This window comes from Bicyclus anynana, chromosome 8, assembly GCF_947172395.1.
Source record: "Bicyclus anynana chromosome 8, ilBicAnyn1.1, whole genome shotgun sequence".
In the NCBI taxonomy this organism is placed as follows: Eukaryota; Metazoa; Arthropoda; class Insecta; order Lepidoptera; family Nymphalidae; genus Bicyclus; species Bicyclus anynana.
In genome coordinates this window covers 10,957,486-10,981,004 of record NC_069090.1, presented here as the reverse complement: position 1 = coordinate 10,981,004, position 23,519 = coordinate 10,957,486, and the positions used below count along the sequence as shown (strand labels likewise).

Genomic DNA, 23,519 nt, shown 5'->3' with positions numbered 1-23,519 from the left:
TACTGAATCAAAAATAGTGAATAGTGATGTGACAAAGTGAACGAACATGACTCACTCATTATGTTCTGAACTAAAATAATAAATAATTTTAATACAGTGTTACCAACTCTCAAAAATATTTATCCCTAAAGTTTTTGTCAAAAACCCCTAAAATCACCTTAATTATTGAGTTGTCCCCCTAAAAAATATAAATTCATAATAATTTAGAAATAATATGCTGTAATATGTTTCAAAAGTCTATATTTAATACAGACAAAATATTACGTCTTTTATCTGAAGATTCAGATTTTTTGAAATCATACATGTTGACAATGAATAAATTTAACAATTTTTTTTTATTCGACGAAAATTGCTTCCAGTTGCCTCACAGTGGTTGTAAAATAACGTATTATATGTCGTTATAAGTCGCTAGGTCAAGAAAGAAATATTAAAATTATCATCAATTTAAAAATATTAAAGAGTCAAATAAATCCCTGAAAATAGCCCTAAAAATTTCAGACCCCTAAAAAAATCCCATTTCACTTATTTGCCCCCTAAATCTGGGGGGAAAACCCCTAAGTTGGTAACCCTGTTTTAATAAATAACATTTACATCTGTTATTTAATAAGAACTTAGTCTATGGCTTAATGATAAACGTAAAACCTATTTTAAGTCACAGTGATGAAAATAAAATTATTCTAAGACCTTACTTAATTTGACTATTAACTGAGACGAATACAATTAAATTAATGTTTTTAATTAAAAGATCATATTGTTCATGTTATGTTGTAAATGACATCCGTGGAAGTAAGTCACCTACTTCAGTATTATTGTATTCCGGAATTATTAAAGAACGAATAAAAAAAAATACACAATAGCATAGATTTTTCTCTATAATATTTACTTTTTATTTACTATCTCTATTAATAAAATATTGTTGCATAAATAGGGTAGTTGACTTATATCAAATTTAATACAAATTATATATCCATTTAAAATGGAAGATAAAATATAAAGAAATATTAAAGGAGTTCCGATATCAACACATTAGTCCCTGCTCAATATAGAACCGTATGCACCCTCGTTGATCTTCGGGGCTCCGATATTAGAGTCATAACTTTATCGTTATTTTTCTGTCTCTACTTTTTCTTTATCTTTATTTTCATCATCAGACGATTCTAAACTTGGTGTTTGCGTTGGCTTAGGCTTAGGCCATCACAGTCTCGAACAGTTGAAGTCATTGATAATGCAAACAAAGAAATAATCAAATCTTTCTCCTATATAATATTAGTATCTATATAATTAAGAAAGTCAGGTTTGTTACAATCTAGTATTCAGTGGTTACAATACTTACAACTCAAGAACGGCTGAACCGATTTGGCTGACAATTGGAGAGGTAGCTTAGAACCAGGAGAAGGACATAGAATATGGTACTTACTCATGGTAGGGTTACGGTTGAGTACGCTATGTTAGGGTAGGTGTTGGGTGAGAGTATGGTTGGGTAGATGTAGATTAGGAGTAGGGTAGGCGTAGGGTGGGAGTGGAATAGGATAGGGGTAGGAAATGAGTCAAAGCAAAGCTTGACAGGGTCCGCTAGTAGATAATAATTAGCATACTAGTGAACCCACCATCCTCCCAAAAACGCCAAGTTTATGAGAATGGAGGAGGATTTTGTAACTAAATAACAACTGTAACACTTTTTTTGTACAATAAATCTTATATTCTTAGAATTTTATTCTGAATTTCATTACTCAAAATTTTCAAATCGGAAGTAGTGGTAATCTCAGAGACTAGGCAAATAAGTAAGAATTGGTCAATTACATAATTTACACAATTTTTCTTTCAACCGTCTGTTACAAAGCGTTATGATAGAAATTTCAAAATTCCTCTTTGAGAGTGAATGAACTGAGGCACTATTATTTTTACCTATACAGAACAGGACATCACTATGACAATAAATATGGTATCATTATTTTACAAAGTGACATTAGCATCTGTCAAAAAATTCGCAGGATTAATGATTTTACTTTTTAATTTCAACGAAAAGTTATTTATTCATTTGGTCGAGTGGTGTAATGCTAAGGTATGATTAAATTCTCAATCCGAGTCCAATGCCGGGTAAAAATACCAAAAAAAATCTTTTTTTGTTTTTTCCAATTGGGTTTTTAAACTATTTACCCGACTGCGTCAGAAGGAGGGTAATATTGAAATTGTTTTTTGTCACTACTATGTCCATCGTTTTCGTGTATGTATGTACCTTCACTTCGTTTCCTTTAATTTAATCTTTGCTCGCATTCATATGTAGTATCTAATTATCTGTGCATTCATCTGTCAGTTATGTCATCATTGTCATTTGACGATTTCGATTTGACGTCTGTGCCGGAAACACAATCGTCGCCTGACCTGGTAATTTCTTGAATTTGTTTGATTATTTCGGTATTTTGTGATATATCATGGTCTCTTATAGTTAAAGTTTTGTTGTTTTAAAGTGTATATAAATTATAGTGACAGTAAATAGTTAAAGATCGTGTGATTTATCGGAACTGACGACGCCGCAGCGAAGCATTACAATGTCCAGCGAAACACCCAAAAATGTAAGTTATCGAGATAAATTCATCCGATTTACAAAAACTGTAATAGGTGTTTGTAAATATTTAAGTTTTAGCTACTTTTGTCAATGTAAAGTACTGTAAGTTCTTTACTCCCGAATGATTCACGATGACATATTTATCGAAGTGATACATGAGCATCTATGCAGCTTGATAATTGATTGTTATGCGTGCCTTCGGTGAAATGGATTTCGATACAGTTATCGCCCCAACGGATGTATGTCAATGTTTACGTGCTGTTTGAATGTTTAATGAATGTGTCACACATCTTATATTCTAACTTCTTAAAAATACTATATTATTTTCTATTCTATTCCACTTTATTGTATACATATTTTTAATAGATAGATTTCAAATCAACAACTGTAAATCTGGATAATATTTTATTAAACAAACTGATTAAATAATTACTTCAATATTTTAACTTATTTTTTTAAGAGTTATAAGCTGAGACTCCACTTTGTACCAATATAAGTGCATGTTAGGATAGTGTTTACTCCTTATCTATTAATATATAATGATGATTGTAACTACCAATGGCTAAACTTGCTCTGACAAGATAAGGGGGTGTGTAACAACTTCCATAATCAGCAATAGGCCTAAGGCCTCTTTTACGGTCCTTATGATGACATAACAACCAACAATGTTTCCCAGTCAACAAGCTGCACATCATCTTTTTCCAAAGATCTCTTCACCATCGTAAGAATATGGCCACTCCATATCTTCCCGTGGATGTCATAAAAGGCGACTACTGGAAAATGTCACGAGTGGGTAACAATAGAACACATTAAATGGTAATAGTCTTACCCACATTCCGACAAAGAAACCACTACCAATGAGGTTGAACCGAAAGGTGCCAGTTAAAAAAACTCACCTATCTGAGAATTCCTAACGAGGGTTGACGTAAGGCAGGTGGCCGGTCATAAAATCACTAGTCAAAACTATTAAAAATATGTCAAAACAAAAGATTGACATATTTTTACGATCCCACTTAAGTGAAATAAGGGAAAAGAGATGATGAGTACACATCATGATAAAAAACTTGTGTACACCACTGGCCGTGCCTAGGGCTGTTATTGATTATTAAGACTTCTTGTTTCTAAATAGGCATTCTTATCTATTAATGATTGTTGTAGATGATTTAAAGCTAATGAAAAATAATTTTATTTGCTACAGTTTTCAAATTTGGAGACACCAGGCTATGTTGGGTTTGCAAACTTGCCCAATCAGGTGCACCGAAAGTCTGTGAAAAAGGGCTTTGAATTCACCTTAATGGTGGTAGGAGAGAGTGGTCTTGGTAAATCTACTCTCGTGAACTCACTGTTTTTGACCGATCTGTATCCGGAGAGAGTGATTCCCGATGCTATAGGTTTGTGCTTTCTATTGTATACATTTAAGCTCAAACTGTCTAGATTTAGATACAGGACTAATTGATCCATATGCTTTTGGAAAAAACAATGTCTCATTTTGAACCCTCGTAACTTTAATTTATCACCATTAACTAATATTTTTATTTGAGTTTGAGATGGCCTTGTCTGGGACTTGAACCCCAGACCTTATAACCCCATTGCTAAAGCTTACCATTGGGTCAATGAAACTGTTGAAACAAGTTATCATTACACAGGAACACAATACCAATGTTTTGTTCATGTTTTTCCTGTATTACTGTAATATTGAAAGTTGGGAGTTATATTAAAACAATGAATTATTATTGATCAGACTTCTATATTTTACCCTGTTAATTTGTAATCAAAAATATTTTACTAAAAGATTTGCAAACAAAAAACATTAAGTATATTATAGAATAGCCAACTTCGATTCCAATTAACCCCCATTAGACAAAACTGTGTACAAACACAATAGAACAATATTTAAATAATATATTGTTCAGTTTACATAATATATACTTTTATCTCTTTCTTGTGTCTATCTGAGACTTTGGACCATAATTTAATAAAATGACTCCTAAGTATGTAGTTTTGGGTCCTGTATATATATCCACTAATGTAGCAACAATATTAACTTTGATACTATTTTCAAATAATTGTTATAAATGTTATAAATGTAAGAAGAATATTTGGCTGAAATTCTCTGGTATGAATAATTCAGATTATAGCCGAAAGACTTGATCACTGATAGATGTAACTAAACACAAAAAAAAATTGGCTGAATACCTATTATAGTTCCTATTGTTTTACAGAGAAAACAAATCAAACAGTGAAGTTGGATGCTTCAACTGTTGAGATTGAGGAGAGAGGTGTCAAACTACGACTGACTGTGGTAGATACACCTGGATATGGCGATGCAATTGACAATACGGATTGTTTTAGGGTAATTGATTTTATCTCTTATTGTGTATTACAATCTTTAAGATTATCTTTGTCAAAAAGTTAATACATATATTTATAGACTAGCGGACGTCCGCGACTTCGTCCGCGTGAAACTCGATGTAAACTTTCAACTACCTCTACCCTAACCTACCCTACCCTACAGTACCCTACCCTACCGTACCCTACCCTACCCCACCCTACCCCTACCCTAGGTTGAAAGTTTTCCTGAATTTTCTTTGTCATAAACCTCACGGAGCCCGAGACCTTTCCAACCAATGCAAAACTGTGGAAATCTGTTTGTGCGTTCTGGAGTTATATCTTCAGGAAGGAAGACCCGACTTATTTTTATATAGTAGATAAGGCCTTTTTGTAGACATTTCCAAACAACACAATCCTGTGCTGCCTGCATCCAGTGACTCTCTGTGACTCAATTTACCTGGTGGGGGTTGCCCAACACTTGGGTGGGTGACACAACATTTCAGGGTAGCTATCCTAGCACCTTGGGACCCAAGTTTCTATTGGCTTTTTTTTTCAAAAAAAGAATATTTGCCATATCTTTTTAAACATGACCAATATTCCAACTAGTCGGGAAACACTAAATTAGGACACAACAATAGTCTAGAGGGATAGGATTGAACCATCTCACGGTGATGACTCTGAACCCTTTATCATCAAGCTATTGAGGCTTTAAACCATGTGCTCTATGATAATCCTACCAATTTTATAATTACACACTCAAAAATATTGTATTGGCATACAAAGTATGCAAGTTAGCGATTTTGATATAGTTCCATGTTATTAACAATTGCAACTATTTTTCAGTCAATCATTCAGTACATCGATGAGCAGTTTGAGAGGTTTCTACGTGATGAGAGTGGTCTGAACCGACGTAATATTGTCGACAACCGCATCCATTGCTGTTTCTACTTCATCTCACCCTTTGGACACGGGTATGTTGGGAAAGTTAATTAATACTATGACCTAATAAATGAGCTAACTAAAAATGGCCAGGTAGTTAGTCTAAAATTAACAAATAAAATAAATTAGCATGGCCTTCAATGGAAGGTCAGCTACACATGCCATGTAGTACCCACAAGCAATTTGCTTAAAGCTGTTGCAGCTGATTGCACAATAGTAATGAATTTAAAAAAAAAAAGGTAGTTAGTCTACACCGTAGACTTAGATGCGACTTGACCTTGGCCTCTTTAAAACTGCAGCATGTTCTATATTAGAACGGGTATCTGAAGCTGCTCTGAGAGGATATTACCAAATTTAGCTAGGCAGGGAGAACAACATGAGTGGAAGAATTTAAGTTAGAAGACAACAATAGTAAAGAGGACAGTATAAAACCCGTGACCTCTCAGAGTTACGGTTAAGTTGGCGCATTCAACTCTGGCAACAACCTATTGGCGCTTTATTTATTTAATATTCTATCACTTATTTTTACTTTTATTGTACACCAATTAGCATAAATAACTTATTGCCTAGTTTTCTCTGCCAAACAACCTTATTTTCTTCATCAAAATTGAATCTATAAACATCATCGATCTTAGGATATTCAAGTTGTATAATAGTAAAGATAAAAATAGATATGAATAAGTTATGTATTGAAGAGTCATTAACATTTGTTATCTAAATGAAAATGCTACTCCTATTATGGTTATTACTGTTTACATATGATAAATTAATGATGTATGAGAATGCTGTTTGGATATATAATGCATATATCTATTTTTTAAAAGAATATTTTCATCTTTATATATGTATAAATGGCTTTATGTACAAAGATGAAATTTGGCAGTGAAGTAGTTTTTAGTTAATAGGTATCCGCAAAGAACGGATTTTGCGATGGGGCTGGATTAAAAAGGCCTAAAGCTCTCTCAAGTTTGTATGAAAGTTCTTCATTATTTTTGCTACAAAATTTAAATTTGGCAGGGGGAAGTTAAAATTAACAGTTAGTTAATGTTTGCTATGAATGGATTTTGCGAGAGGACCAGATTAAGGAGGTCTAACAATGGAATTCATAGACGTTGTAGGGGCACCCCCAGGGGACCATTTATCCGCCGAGTGTCAAATTCTCAAACAAATAGAGGTTAAATTCGACACTTAGCGGAAACAACAGGGTTTTTGGTACACACTGTATAGTGGGCTGTTAAAATAGGATAATGATGACATAATACAAGTTTTTCCTTCCAGCCTCAAACCTCTGGACATAGAGTTCATGAAGCAGCTGCACAACAAAGTGAACATTGTTCCTGTTATCGCCAAGGCTGATTGTCTTACTAAAAAGGAAGTTCAACGACTCAAGAGCAGGGTTAGCACTTTTATACTAAACTAGCGGATCCGGTTGACCCCTCTGAGTTAAATACACTTCTTTGTCTTTACCCCTCCCCTAAAACCTAACCTACCTCTACCTGAACCCCTATCCCTACACTACCCCTAAGCTATCCTATTTTTCTAGTGGATCAAACTGCACACTGGTGTGCAAATCTATAGATACTGAAGAGTTTGTTTCATTGAACGCGCTAATCTCAGGAACTACTGGTCCGATTTGAAAAATTCTTTTAGTGTTAGATAGCCTATTTATCGGAGAAGGCTATTGGCTATTTATTATCCGCATATCCCTACGGGAACGGGAACCTACCGCGCAGCCTCAGCTAGTTGAATTATAATTCCTTAAATAAACTTGACACGTAATTTAAGTATGTATACAGGTTGCTGGGTGGGGGGGGGGTGTGTATTTCTCATAACTTCTAGGACCCGAACTGCATGAGTAATATTTTTTTAACTATAAAATAATAACTTTTTGTCTTCATACAACGTAATTCAAATTATTCCGACTACCACACACGCCTTTATTTATCCTTGCAATTGAATTTTACAAAAGAACAACGATCTATTTACAAAAGAAATATTATTTACTCCGAAAATATAAATTTTAGAACAATGTTCTTTAAACATTATTAATTGATTTACGGTAATAGTAGGTACATTATGATATAAGTGTGGTAAGTTGAATTTGTATGGAATTCAGACAGACAGACAGACAGACAAAGTTACTCTTGCATTAGTGGATGGACTATGGATATATTTTATACGTAGCATAAATATTTTATTATCAATTACATCACTAATTTTTAAAATCGAAACCGGAAATAGTGGTGTACTCTCAGAGTCAGTTTCATAACAATATTTATACCATACTAGCGGACGCCCGCGACTTTGTCCGCGTGGAATAAAATTTTTCACAAATCCCGCGGGAACCTTGGATTTTTCCAGGATGAAAATTATGTAGTAATTCAGAGTAAAATTGATTTCATTGCCAATTTCAGCCAAATCGCTTCAGTAGCCGCAGCGTAAAATAGGAACATACTTTCGCCTTTATAATAACAGTGTGATTAAGTTAAAAAACATGTATGCGACAATATATTTTTTTTAAATTAATTACTTCATGTGGTTATTATTGCAGGTAATACATAGTCATGTCAGTATTACTAGAGGTGAGGCGTATATACTGGAGCAGGTCTTAACACTAGGTTTGTTGGAAGACGTATGGCGTACGAGTACGGAGCAGGGACTTATACACGTATTAAGCGTATTTAGAAGTACCGAGTACCGAGGAGCGCAAGACGTCAACAGAGTGCGAGTCCAATACTCGCAAATACTCTAACGGTCCAACCAATACGGGACGTGTTCAGAGACGCGTTCGATTAGTAATGTGTGAGTGAGAGACTTCTATCAATGCCGAAAGAAAATAGACTTTGTTGTCTAGACATAAGACCGGTTTTTCAACGCAATAAACACTTCATACTCCAACAGACAAAACATCGCGAGACGCGTTCCCGGACGCGTTCGTTTAAGAATGTGTGAGTGACGTCCCATTGCCGATGAAAAATTGTCTTTACTTTATCAAACATAAGACCGATTTTTTAACGCAGTATACACTTAATACTCTTAATACTCCAATATTTGGAGTCCCTGATTTTAATCCTTATTTTAAAAACATAATGTTTATTTGTTTTAGTATGATTATTTATCCGCTAAAGTAACAAGTTAATGTAACCCGATAGTATCATGAGGTAATATTAAAAGAAATAACTAAATAATAAAATTAAATTGAAATTTTGAAATTAATGACTGAAATATTTTTGTTTGCAATTTTTTTTCTTTTTTTTGTGGATTTTAAAAACCAAAAATAGTTGAAGAAACCAATTGAAAAAAACAAAATAAAAAGACAAAAATGATTTTCTGTTACCCGGGATCGAACTCAGGATTCAATTTTTTTGTACCTTGCGTACATACCACTAGTCCAAATGACTACGTAAAATTCGTTTGAAATTAATGTACGCTTAGTATCAGATAATATGACGTAAAATCGCTGGCCACTGAGTATTTAGGAGTACGTATCTATTAGAGGTGAGGCGTATATACTGGAGCAGGTCTTAACACTAGGTTTGTTGGAAGACGTATGGCGTACGAGTACGGAGCAGAGACTTATACACGTATTAAGCGTATTTAGAAGTACCGAGTACCGAGGAGCGCAAGACGTCAACAGAGTGCGAGTCCAATACTCGCAAATACTCTAACGGTCCAACCAATACGGGACGTGTTCAGAGACGCGTTCGATTAGTAATGTGTGAGTGAGAGACTTCTATCAATGCCGAAAGAAAATAGACTTTGTTGTCTAGACATAAGACCGGTTTTTCAACGCAATAAACACTTCATACTCCAACAGACAAAACATCGCGAGACGCGTTCCCGGACGCGTTCGTTTAAGAATGTGTGAGTGACGTTCCATTGCCGATGAAAAATTGTCTTTACTTTATCAAACATAAGACCGATTTTTTAACGCAGTATACACTTAATACTCTTAATACTCCAATATTTGGAGTCCCTGATTTTAATCCTTATTTTAAAAACATAATGTTTATTTGTTTTAGTATGATTATTTATCCGCTAAAGTAACAAGTTAATGTAACCCGACAGTATCATGAGGTAATATTAAAAGAAATAACTAAATAATAAAATAAAATTGAAATTTTGAAATTAATGACTGAAATATTTTTGTTTGCAATTTTTTTCTTTTTTTTGTGGATTACAAAAACCAAAAATAGTTGAAGAAACCAATTGAAAAAAACAAAATAAAAAGACAAAAATGATTTTCTGTTACCCGGGATCGAACTCAGGATTCAATTATTTTGTACCTTGCGTACATACCACTAGTCCAAATGACTACGTAGAACTCGTTTGAAATTAATGTACGCTTAGTATCAGATAATATGACGTAAAATCGCTGGCCACTGAGTATTTAGGAGTACGTATCTATTCTATAGGTCCTAATGGCTCGTACTTCTAAATACTCGTGGAGCTAGTCTTTGGAGCGCGTCTCTCGGCGTACTCGTACTCGTAACACTCAGTACGCGTTTTAGCGAGTACGACTCACCTCTAGTATCTATTCTATAGGTCCTAATGGCTCGTACTTCTAAATACTCGTGGAGCTAGTCTTTGGAGCGCGTCTCTCGGCGTACTCGTACTCGTAACACTCAGTACGCGTTTTAGCGAGTACGACTCACCTCTAAGTATTACCTGTTCAAAAAATGTGAAACTCTTCAGTTTTATTATAAGTATAGAAGGTTAAATGGGCGTATGCCCGCGACTTCGTAGAGTTATTTTACTTTAACTAGTATTTACCATTTCCAATGCAACAAACCGTAGCGCGAGGGAATCCGCCGGTCCTGCCATCTATTATCAAAGCGATACAACTATGTTTGAATGTCTTACCACTGTTGATATCACTCATACTTAGTTGTATAGCTACTAATTTCAATGTAATCTTGATTATTGAATAAATATATGTAAGATAAATTGGAAATTAGAGCAAAATGTAGGCTCTTAACCCAGAAAAATTTCATAAGTTTGTATGTCATAATTTTAGAATTCTTGTTAAAGCTTCCTCAGACATAAAATTGTATGTTGGCTGACTAAATTGCTGAGTATACGAATAGGTATAGTTACGAATGCTAGCCCGCATATCTCTGACTAAATCGTTCAACTATTTAATTTCTAAACTTCTGCCCTTATATCCACTTTAACTAAAGCATTGTTAGTGTTTTCACAAAAAAAAAATTCGTTGAATAGTTTTAAAGGTCTATACTAGCGGACGCCCGCGACTTCGTCCGCGTGAAATTCAGTTTTTCACAAATCCCGCGGAAACCTTTGACTTTTCCGGGATGAAAAGTAGCCTATGTGTTAATCCAGAGTAAAATCTATATCCATTCCAAATTTCAGCCAAATCGCTTATGTAGCCGCAGCATAAAAGAGGAACAAACATACTTACACACTTAACAAACTTTCGCCTTTATAATATTATAGTGTGAAGTGTGATATACTTGTCTATATTTATACTTAATATTATAAAAAGTAAAAGTTTGTGGTGTTGTATTTGGTAATCTCTGGGTCTACGGAACCGATTTTGAAAGCAAAAACTCTAGAAAGCTACATTATTTGTAACTGTCATGGGCTATATTTTATCCCCGTATTTCCACGGGAACCGAACTGGGCGGGTAAAATTGCGAGGCGTCGGCTAGTGTATTATAAAAGTAGTGCAATTTAGTAGTCTGTTAGCTAGTTAGGGTTGTTACGGTGTAGACACTTACGCCTACCCTATCTCTTCCCAACCCTACCCCTACCCAACTCGATCTTTACCCTACCCTACTCCTACTTTACCTCCACCCTACGCTAAATATCCTATAAGCCGTCTCCTGCTTCTAAGTTATGAATACCTCCTCTTATTTCCAGCCAAATTAGTTCAGCCGTTCTTGAGTTATAAATAGTGTAACTAAAGTGTTTTTCAGATAGCATGGGTACAGTGACAGTTCGTTTTAAAAGTTTGCTGCTATTCACGATAATAGTAAGTATTATGAACGTCATAAGGCAACTGTCACCGTCCCATGCTACCTGAAATAATTTAACATGACTTTCTTTATATATAACATTTTGTATGTGTCAGGTAATGGAGGAGATCGAGAGAGAGGGCATTAAGATCTACCCTCTGCCGGATTGTGACAGCGACGAAGACGAAGACTACAAGGAACAGGTAACTCGTTTGGAACCCCCATAACTGTAATTTGAAACTTTAATTATAGCCAATAAATCATGACATAACTTGATGTTTCAAAATAATAATAATTAAAAAAACCTTTTTTTACTTTGACTTTTAACATTTATAGAAAATTTTCCAAATGAATAATATTTACTAAGAGGCACAATTATCCGCCCACTTTAATATACTCGCGTCATATTAGAGTGGGCGGATAATTGTGCCACTGAGTATAGATAATACATATAATGGACCCTTCCATAGGTGCGACAACTGAAGGCCGCGGTGCCGTTCGCCGTGTGTGGTGCGGGACAGCAGTTGGAGGTCCGCGGCAGGCGCGTGAGGGGTCGCCTGTACCCGTGGGGGGTCGTCGAGGTCGAGAACCCCGATCACTGCGACTTCATCAAACTGCGTACCATGCTTATGTGAGTTGTGAACACAAATTTTGCGTTAAAAGTAATCTTTACATCAAAATCACTTGACTTACTAAGTTCAAAATTTGGCGGGGAGGTAGTTTATAGCCCCTGAGCCTGTATCCATGTGGCACGATTCTCTTTCTACAAACGCCTTTCTACAAACTTAGCGTTTGTAGAAGTCGGAGGTCCTGAGTTCGATCCCCGACTGGGCCGACTGAGATTTTCTTAATTGGTCTAGTTCTGGCTGGTGGCCGGCTTCAGCCGTGGCTAGATACATCCTACTGGCAAAAACGTACCGCCAAACATTTTTCGTTCGGGCACGATGTCGTGTAGAAACCAAAAGGGGCGTGGATTTCATCCTACTTCTAACAAGTTAGCCCGCTTCCAACTTAGATTGCCTAAAATAATAGTAATATGTTTCTTATCGCCGCGTTGCAACGACTTGCGGTACGGACGGCTTCAGTGTACTCGTGGCGTTCGAGCCGTCCACATCTCTTGTTGTGAAATTCTTTATGGGTTACTTGGGATAGGCGGGGAGAGTGACTTGAGTAGAAAAGGGGAGTGTTTGTTAACAGTCAAAGGCGCCTTTAACCCTACACACAACGTTCACAAAGTGCGTGACTCCACTCAAGGTCATTCTCTGCCATTCTAGGGTCTTATTTTGGTTACAGTTTTATTTGTTAATTAAGTTGTCCTGACAAGTGTAGTGAATCATAACCTTTGTTCGACATTAGTTTTCTTATTTATGTAAACACACCTGAGTCTGCTAAAATGTTATTAAGTGATGATCACTATAACTTTAGGGAATAAAAAAAACAGTTTTAAAATAAAATAATATACAATTATATCTCAGACCAATTATTGTATAGGACCTGCCTCACTAGATGTTACTTTTCTGTCAAACTATATGATCAACGATCTAATGTGATTATAAAAACTGTCTCTAAAGTATCGACGTTTTATAGTTGTAATCGTGTTCGTCGGTTAAAGAGCTTTGTAAAATACCTTTCTGTTTAATTGAATGGTGTAAAAAATGGGCAAAAACTTCTAATTTAGTATAGGATATATACCAAATCTATGCTAATTTTCCTCAGAAAATGACAGACAATTTTGTTTGTGACTATGAGTGCGATACAGGTCCTTCTATAATTGGTCTGAGAATTATATGAATAAATTGTCCTTGGCCTGATTGTAGAATACAACTCGTGTTACTCATATGTTAACTTTCAGCACTCACATGCAAGACCTGCAGGAAGTGACCCAAGAGGTGCACTATGAAAACTACCGCTCCGAGAGACTCGCGCGCAACGGACAGATCCCCAAACGACACACGTGAGTATTTTTTTTTTTTATTCTTTACAAGTTAGCCCTTGACTACAATCTCACCTGATGGTAAGTGATGATGCAGTCTAAGATGGAAGCGGGCTAACTTGTTAGGAGGAGGATGAAAATCCACACTCCTTTCGGTTTCTACGCGGCATCGTACCGGAACGCTAAATCGCTTGGCGGTACGTCTTTGCCGGTAGGGTGGTAACTAGCCACGGCCGAAGCCTCCCACCAGCCAGACCTGGACAAATTAAGAAAATCTCAATCTGCCCAGCCGGGGATCGAACCCAGGACCTCCGTTTTGTAAATGCATACCTCTGCGCCATGGAGGCCGTCAAAAAGTATTTCGTTATCAGCCCATTACCGTGCTAGCTCCTGTTGCCAAGTGGCACGTTTTTCTCTTTCTACGATCGCAAAGGCTTCGAAAACTGACAGATCTTGATCACGTGACCTATCTATAGCAAATGTCATTCCCATACATTTTTCTAGTTTTCGAAGCGTTTGCGATTGTAGAAAGAGAATCGACGTGCCGTCGCAAAGAGGGGTGTTATTTGACGTGTTTGTCTGTCTATTTCATTCCATGTGCTGTTTTTAAAGCGCTTGACGAAAAATTTACAAGCTCAAAGGTTCAGTGTGAATAATAATTTTTATGATTGTCTTTTTTTTAAATTTCTGTTTCAATTATATTATCCTATATACAGTTTTTTTTAAAGATATAGATTTAAATGAAGAATTTGTTTTTACATTAACAGTAGTACTTTAGCAATAAACAAGTTCATATCAGACGGTTCAGATGCAAGGATGGTTTAATTAATTAACCTCTATAATCATGTCAAGATCTCTAATTAGAATACCTAATTAGGGCAAATTGAGCTTAGGTATATATGGCTTAGGAGTAGGACTCTAGGTCATATTTCAGTATCATTTCAATTTTGTTTTAAAAAACATGGTCATTGGTCATGGGTTTTTATGAATACATCACGTATTTATGAAAAAAAAAAAGTTTTTTAAGAACTGCAATAGGCTAGTTGAAACTTTTTTATATGGTCTTATGTAAAAATATAATCGAGAAGTGTTTACATGAAAATTTTAATTTTTAAATATTTTTTTGACAATACGAGCCAAAACGCTGTCGGCCATGATGGTTTATATTTCAACTGTTTCATGACGTCTTAACAAAATCCTTTACAAACGGAGCGTTTGACAAAAATATTGGTTAACAATTAGTACATTAAGTAACATTGGACGACAGCGTTTTTGACGTTTGGAAAATTTAAAAAAATACTTACCTACATGATTTTTAAATTGAGTTTTATAAGAAATCCTTTTTCATCTGATAGTGCCATCTCCTATTGGAGGTCAGCAATCATTAAGGCTGATTACATTTTGTTCACTGCTGCCCGAAAGAGTGATCTGGTACTCATATTAAACCATTGGCGTTAGTTCTTGAGCCAAGATGTACGTCTACGACCAGGCCTTCGTTTCCCCTTTATCTTTGCCTGGATAATCATTTTTTTTTCCAACAAGTTAGAGCTTGACTGTAATTACACATTAAATTTAAATAACAAAGCATATTAAAAAAACATAGATCTGTGTAGTGTATTAATTACTGCAATCTTTATTTATTTACTTATCTTGTTGGACAGATCTACAGAGAGTGGGCTGAGTGAGTCGGACTCGGGCTTGACAAACGGATCCAACGAAGATTCCGCGGAACGTGAGCGTGCGTTGCGTGAAAAGGTATGTATAAGGGCGATGCCACATTAGTGCGTTGCGTTGCGTCGTCGCAACGGATCATTGTATTCTGTGCATTGTATGCCACTTATACTCACAGAGTAAAAAGACGACGCACGCACCCAGTCAGTATCAATAATGCATACAAAAGATATTTTGAAAATTTTAGTTACAGGGTTTTTTAGTTGCAGTAATACTAAAGCTAAAAATACATTTTTTATTTTTTGTCTATCTGTGTCCGTCAGTCCGTCTTTTTGGTGACCGATGATGTCCTGAAACTACTGAATTAATTTAAATGAAACTTGGCAGGATTTGAGACCATAATACTAAACTTATAGGATACTTTTTGTCGCGATATAAACATCAGAAGACAGTGAAATGGGGGTTGAAAGTTTGTATAGAAAGCCCTCCATTTTTCATGTTACATTTGTAAAAATTGGTAACCAGAAAAATAATACAATTCGACGCAACTTAATGCAACACACTATAGTCTGGCAAGTTTGTTGATGACACTCCCATGTTATGCGGGCGACGGGGGGAATGACTGCGCGGGTGTGAGATCGTACATGCGGGGTGCATCAGTCGTGGGTTTTTCATTCATCGCTACACGAGTATTACGAACGAACTTGCCAATCTGTAATGGGGTATCGCTTTAACTAATAACGTGTGCTTTAGTAATAAAAAAAATATCTTTTTTAGTAATAGCCCTTTAGGCCCTTTTGTGGCATAATTTTGCATTTAATGTACATATTACTCTGAACTCCAGTAAAAATGCTTACTTTGCATTCGCTAGGAGGCTGAGCTGCGGCGTATGCAAGAGATGCTGGAGCAGATGCAGCGCCAGATGCAGCTCCAGGCGGCCGCCAACACCACCTCCGCATAGTGCACCCGCGCGCTGCAGGTACACCCCCCCACCTACCCCTTTTTTACCCTACTGCTACCCTACCTCTACCCTACTCCAACCCTACCCTTACCCTACACCTACCATATCCTACCTTTATTCCGAGTGTCAACTAAGCAGAACAAATTATTTTTATCTTGAAAGAACATAAAATACAGGGCTTAAAACCAAAAAAAAAGTTTAGAACCCGCATTTTTTTTAATTAATTAAATAAAATGTATTTTTTCATTAGCTGATAACTTTTATTAAGAATTTTTATCATGGCAACATGCTTGTAAACTTGTTTCACCCTGACAGATTGTCGGTGATTTTTGCGTATTAAAAGCAATTTAAGGATTTTTTTGTTTAATGCTTCTCTGTCTATGATTTAACGTTTCTTTTAAACTTGTGTCTGATTGACTCTATTATACTCAATTAATCAGTTATCCCATGATGATGTTGTGAAAATATCAAACTTCAAAGTTTACGTAAAAATATTCTGCTGTTTTGATATATTCTACTATTTATTATTGCCTTATGGTTTAATTTTACAATACATTTTATTTCAGCTGGGCGGTAGTAGGGCGGTCCAGTTGCCCGAGGCGTGCAATGTTGTGAACTCGATACTACGAGTTATACCCTACTGCGTCACCACCACATAACCACCTACACAACACATAACCACCTACACAACACATAACCACCTACACAACATATAACCACCTACACAACATATAACCACCTACACAACATATAACCACCTACACAACACATAACCATCTACACAACAAAACCATTTACGCATCACATAACCACCTGCACAATATTACTTGCAGGAGTACATTATGAACCGAAAGTAATTGATTTATTTTATTTTTTCGCAGAAAATAGCAAAATCAATTATTCATTGCAGTTACGCGACATTTAAATCCTCTATGAACCTTACACGTTGGGCTTAAATACATTAGACAATTTGCCCGTTGGATTATTCTCATATTCGAGCTTAGACAGTAAATATGAATGATAATTATCACGTTCATAGATTTTATCTGACTGTGTATTTTCTTTCTGACGTCTGTGATCTGTCACGTTATTCAATTATAACCCAAATTGTTATACATTAAAGATGTCAAATAATTGAAAATTTTATACATTTTCGTCCATATTTCGCTAACACTCGATAACGTGTTACTGCGCATAGTTACTAATTCAACATATAAGCGGCATTTCATCAGTTGCTCTTAAATATAAATATAATATAATTGTAGATTCCATATGTACTGAGAGACATCGTTTCTCTTCAGAAGATAACTGTATAGCGCAATACCCTACTGCTATTAATAATAAAGTTTTAAATTTTTGACTAAACATCGACCCTTGATCGATGTTGTTACTTATTGTGTATTTGCTGTGTTCCTTGTTCGTTTCTTCCTAGACAAAACAGAAATAGACTGAATGTAGACTTCGAATAGACTTGAGTTATAATTTAATATTTCGAAATATATAAAGTGTACAGTTAATAATTATTCGTGCAATAGATGACCAAATATCAAATGATAAAGACAAGTTGTGAATTAGCTGAACTAAATACTGAAACTTATCAGAAGACGGTGAAATCTTAGACCAATTACCTTAGGACTTGTATCAAACTCAAATTCACACACACAATAAAATTGTCTGTCATTTTTGAGGGGGACGAGGTAAACTCACACATCGAAAATATTTAACACCAATAAATATATCATGTGTCCTTACACCATACATAGATTTAAGTTGTAATACACTTGTGTAAGGAGATAGGCCATTTTTCTTACCCAAATCTAATAAATGGACTGTTACAATGCCTAAATTAGTACCATTTAATAAATAATAATAATCAGTTTTAGACTGGTTTAACTACAGTTTTATTGAAAGTTGAATAATCTAGATATAAATAAAAAATATTAGCAACTATCAGAACTGCTGTGCCCAAAATGGTCGGTCCCCTTTGACACAATGATACATTGATTCTGACGAAGTTTGTATAGACACGTTAGATCATGATCTTAAACTTTTGGGTAACGTCTAACGAGGCAGGTCCCATGGTAATTTGTCTGAGGGTAAAACTGACCCCTAATGTCCATAATTTCAATTTGAAAAATTAAGGACCGGATTCAGTATTTTATGATAAGTGTCTGATAGTCTAACTATGAATATTATCACATTCTTACTTATAAAATTTCAAATACTACAAAACTTGTAAATATACTATCACACAATTATATCAGAAGGTTAAGACTCTGAACATTTTGAACAATAACATTATTAACTGTACATTTTAATCATTGGTTAAGCACAATATGAGTGTGTGTAGTGGTTAATATTAACTAGTTATTAAGTTACGAATATACTTATCAACAATTTGAATCCATTAGTTGTATTGTTAATAATCTGGAAGAATATAGATAGATGATAACTAATAACTATAAATATATAAAACCATTCCTTGAGGTAAATAAAACATTGTCAATTTTTACTATGAAATTAAAAAAAAATCTCGATATATTTCTCGCAAACTCGTCTAATACTCGTCTCATGATTATAAGTGGAATAGAATAATGATAAAATATCCACAATATAAAGATAGAAGTATAGTCTCAAAATGTTTAAAAATAAAGCAAATGTAGTATATGTAGAATTATAGATAAAAGCCGTGACATAGTTAATAGAGGTATAGTGATGTACTGGAATTTTATATTCCAACTAATAATAATTAATCAATTTCTTTGTTCTGGTTAATAACTATATCCCTTGGAATATAACTACATTACATTCATTTTGCTGTGACATATACACTACCAACTTGTATACATATATTTAAATTATTTCTACCTTGGACCTTCACATTTATACAGTGTACTTGTATTGTTCCTGAATGCAAGATGTCATTCGTTAGTCACTTCAATGTGACGTCACGTCTCTCTCTTTATAGAGACAATGTAAGTGTCAGGTGAAAATAATTTACTTCTCTATCTGCAAATGTCTAAAGGTAAAGCATGTTGTAGTTAATATGTTTTTAAAATTTTGAATCGAATGAACTGGAATCGTGTCAGTGATGTTTGAGTGATGTAAATGCAAATAATATTTCAACATGGCTTATAAAAGCTCTCATAGCTTGAGTCAAGTTATATTGAAACAGTACAGTCTGTAGATGCAGTATATGGATAATATGCCTTTAGGCATTTCAATTGACATATGATTGTGGGTTGGTGGGTTTTATCACCGCAGTATGGTGGATACCGGATTTCGTGTTTAAAGCAAAATATTTCACATATTTTGTAAGTTCCTTTTCTTACTAGACATGTGTTAAGTTAAATTAAGGGCACCCGCAGACTGCAGACTTTCAGCTCAATTTGGTCAGGTTGGAATGCTTGTGTGGACAAAAAAACATGTAATTAATACCACGAAAATAATTATTTCTTTCAATAAATTTCCGAGTGAAATGAATCTAGTTAATAGAATTGATGAGGTTGTATGACTTTATCTAAGAGAATTAAAGTCAAGCCTATACATCAAATAGTTATCTATGTTATAGTTGAGTATGAGGAACGTCATTTATCTGATATAGTCAAAATGCAAAGAAATCCTGCAACTATAAAAGAGATAATTACATCTGTAACTTAAAACTTAATGTGGATAAAATGTGCTGATCAAACAAAACGGTCTGTAGTCTGCGTGGGCCCTAAGGCCCAATTAGCAAATATATGTATGTGGCGCATGTATTATTATATAATTATAGTTTATCAGCTTCTTGCTGAATGCATTTACTATATCAGTGTTGTAAGTTACGCCAAAATGTATTTAAAAAGTGTCTTAAATGCATATTGGCGTAACTGACAAATTCAGCTTTCACGTTAGTTACGTCAAATGGGGTAAGTTTATACTGCGAAACGTGTAAAGACGTGCAAGTATACCAATCAAATTATATTACATGACAATATATCAAGTATTCAGAACTGTCCTAAATGTATATTGACGTAACTTACAAATTCACCTTTCGCGTTAGTTACGTCAAATGGGGTAAGTTTATACTGCGAAACGTGTAAAGACGTGGAAGTATACCAATCAAATTATATTACATGACAAGATATCAAGTATTCTATCAATCAGTAAAATGATTGGTTCGTATTTCCAGGTTCCCCCGCCACTAAGTGGTAAATAAACTCTTTTATTTTTATTTATTTATCATATGTGTATACATTGGGCCTTAATATATTAAATTATAAGGATATTTTTATTAGTATTAAATTTTCATATATTATTCATTATATCAGATTATTTTATAGATAGTGTTAACAAACTATTATTTGCAATAACACAGTATATTATCATTTTTAGATTTGTTAGCGTTAATGCCAATGTATTGTGCATTATTTGTATTAGGTATATACTCCTACATTTTTATTAATACTTACCTTTTTTTTATTTAAATGTAATTGTGAAGCACAGAAGCACACCTCTTTGTATTACAAATAATTTACTTTCCTTTTTAGTCTTAATGCTCAAATAAACAGCTTTTTATACTGGTATTTCATATTACATACATATAGGTATACAGTATTATCTTGTGCACTCTAATCTGAATTATTTTGGGTTGGTCGAAAATTATAAAAATATTTTATTTTACTTGACAATTTATAACAGATTTCAATATCATCTGACTCTAATCACTTGGTACAAAGCAACATTGTTCTTTTAACAGTGGTTTACACTTTTTTACAGTGGTGTAACTACATTAACCACCCCAAAATAAATAAAATCTTAACTTGTCGCTTCTACCATAAGCAATCGAATACGAGAATGTCTCATATTACGCATAATTATTAGACAAAAAACTAATGGCATGTGTTAAATAAGCCATTGCTTTTTGTCTAATAATAATGTTGCTCAGGAACTAACCCATTTCAAAAAGAGAGTTATTGAAAGCTGCTGCAACGAATTTTCTTATGACCTATCTATTAAGTACGCACATGATTTCAGTATAAAAAAGTAATGATTTTTTTGTTTATGATCTGAAACTTTTTTATTATATTTTACTTGTGCCATCTTTTTTAATTATTAATTATTCACTTTTCAATAAAGTATTATCGACTTTTTTTTATAATATAACTAGGGTTAAAAATAATTTTATCTTTGTGTTTTATTAATTCGATTGCATTTGTATTTGACACTGATCTAAATAAATGACTGATAAGTGTATCTTCCGTTTGTATTACGTGAAATTGTTTTGCATTAATTTCATATTTAGCTCATAAGTTATGTAATCGCACGCATATTATTATTATTATCAATTATTATTAATAATTAATTACGATTTTATTGTATTTTAATAATGTAATAAACATTATATTAATTTACTAGTTTAAAAGAATTGTATTCCTACGAAAAAAATATTCATATTCCAAAATATTTTCCGCTTAACTGAACTGAATTTTAATGAACAATAAATATATTAATATTTTAATTGTACTTAATATAAACTGAAATTTGAAATTTAATAGAGGTGTTGAACTATAATAAAACATTTACATTAAGTTGAAAGAGAGCTCGAAATAAAATTATGGATGACATTTTAATTATTGAAGTTAATGTTAATTATGTTGGTATTGTGTTCTTTTAAAATGATGGATTTTTCGTGATATTATTACAATTACATTTGGTTCATTATATTATTATAATTGACATTGTAATTTTAATAATATTGGTTAAGTGAGACATTTATTGAATATACTTACAAAGACACACTAAATTTGCCTTTCTACCAAAGACGTGCAAGGAAATTAGAAGCGTGCTTAAATTTGTTTAGTAGCATGGAAATAACATAATTACATTCAAATGTTGAAGTGAAATGAATATTCTCGTTAATTAATATAATTATAAACATATTCTATGCCTAAATTATGCGAAGTAAAGCCTTCTTATTTGTAACTATAAAACTACAGTGGTTGTACATCTTCGGTGGAAAGGCTGCAAAGAAACTTTTTGTCTCTTATTCCCACCAAAGGAGAAAAGAGTTACGTTTAAAAATATACTGTAAAGTGTGAAGTGATTTGATATTGCGAGATAATTGTGCGTCCTCGACATAATATTCCCATATTGGTGCATTTATAAATTAGTTTTAGATATTGGCGTAACTACCATGTGAGGCTAGTGACCAAATCATTGGATGAGGCCCCAGAAATGCTGCCTCTATTATTTTCCAGCTCCCTGTAGTTACGCCACTAGATTTAGACAAAGTTAAAATCCCATCAATCTCCACTGTTTTATAATTAATAAAAATAACTATTGAATAAAAGCTTGGCATAAAATATTAGTATAAATAGTATTATTAGAAAATTGGCTAGAGTATGGCGTGATAGATATACCTAATTGGTGCCAAAGTTGTGACAAAGGTTGGTCTTGAATTAAGAATGTCAACGAATTGTGACATGTTCTTAATAGTAAATTATCATAATGACATAGTCCTATGTAATCATATTTTTATATAAAATAAAATATTAATAATTAAATGGTGTTTTTTTATATTAGGTAATCCATTATCTACGAGTATGTGGTGTGTAAAAAGTTCAAGATACTACAACAACCCTATGCCACAACCAAAGCTGTGGTGTTATTTTTCTATATTGAGCTGAGAAGAGAATTATATTTTCAGTCAGCTCATTAAAAAAATTACCTACGTGTCTAATGAATTAGCCACGGGTTCTGACGAATTCATACAGTTACGCCACTGCATCGAAATTTAAACTAAACTTACTAAACCTCATAAAAACCTGAACCTATCGGTTTCAGTACGTTTTCACGGCTTTATGGACAATTCTACACACTGAAACTGATTACTGAATCCAGTTTCATGACTTTTGGTACATGGTTAAAGAAATCTAAATTCAAGCTTATAGTAGAACAGAGTACAGTCTTATCAACCTACTCGTTAATAGAATTTTTCAGTTTCATGGCGATATCTTTAAAAATCCTTGGATCTTTGTGGAAGAAAGAAACAACGTCTATGACATATGTGGAGAAAGCTAAAAAAAGAAATTAATTCCTCCAAGGCATCAATTAATTTCCTTCGAAAGAGTTAGTAATTTCTCCAATGTGTTAATAATCATT

At 34.0% G+C, this 23,519-nt stretch overlaps 1 protein-coding gene across 1 annotated transcript; it reads left to right on the top strand.

Annotated features, from left to right (window-relative positions):
* The first annotated feature begins 2,338 nt into the window (after positions 1–2,338).
* On the top strand, positions 2,339–22,921 carry LOC112056333 (septin-1). Its single transcript, XM_024096750.2, has 11 exons — positions 2,339–2,573; positions 3,765–3,957; positions 4,789–4,919; positions 5,741–5,868; positions 7,115–7,232; positions 11,928–12,014; positions 12,282–12,442; positions 13,664–13,765; positions 15,406–15,499; positions 16,287–16,394; positions 16,943–22,921. The coding sequence occupies exons 1-10, from the start codon at positions 2,550–2,552 to the stop codon at positions 16,374–16,376; spliced, it is 1,128 nt and encodes a 375-aa protein (XP_023952518.1). The 5' UTR covers positions 2,339–2,549; the 3' UTR covers positions 16,377–16,394; positions 16,943–22,921.
* Positions 22,922–23,519: the final 598 nt, after the last annotated feature.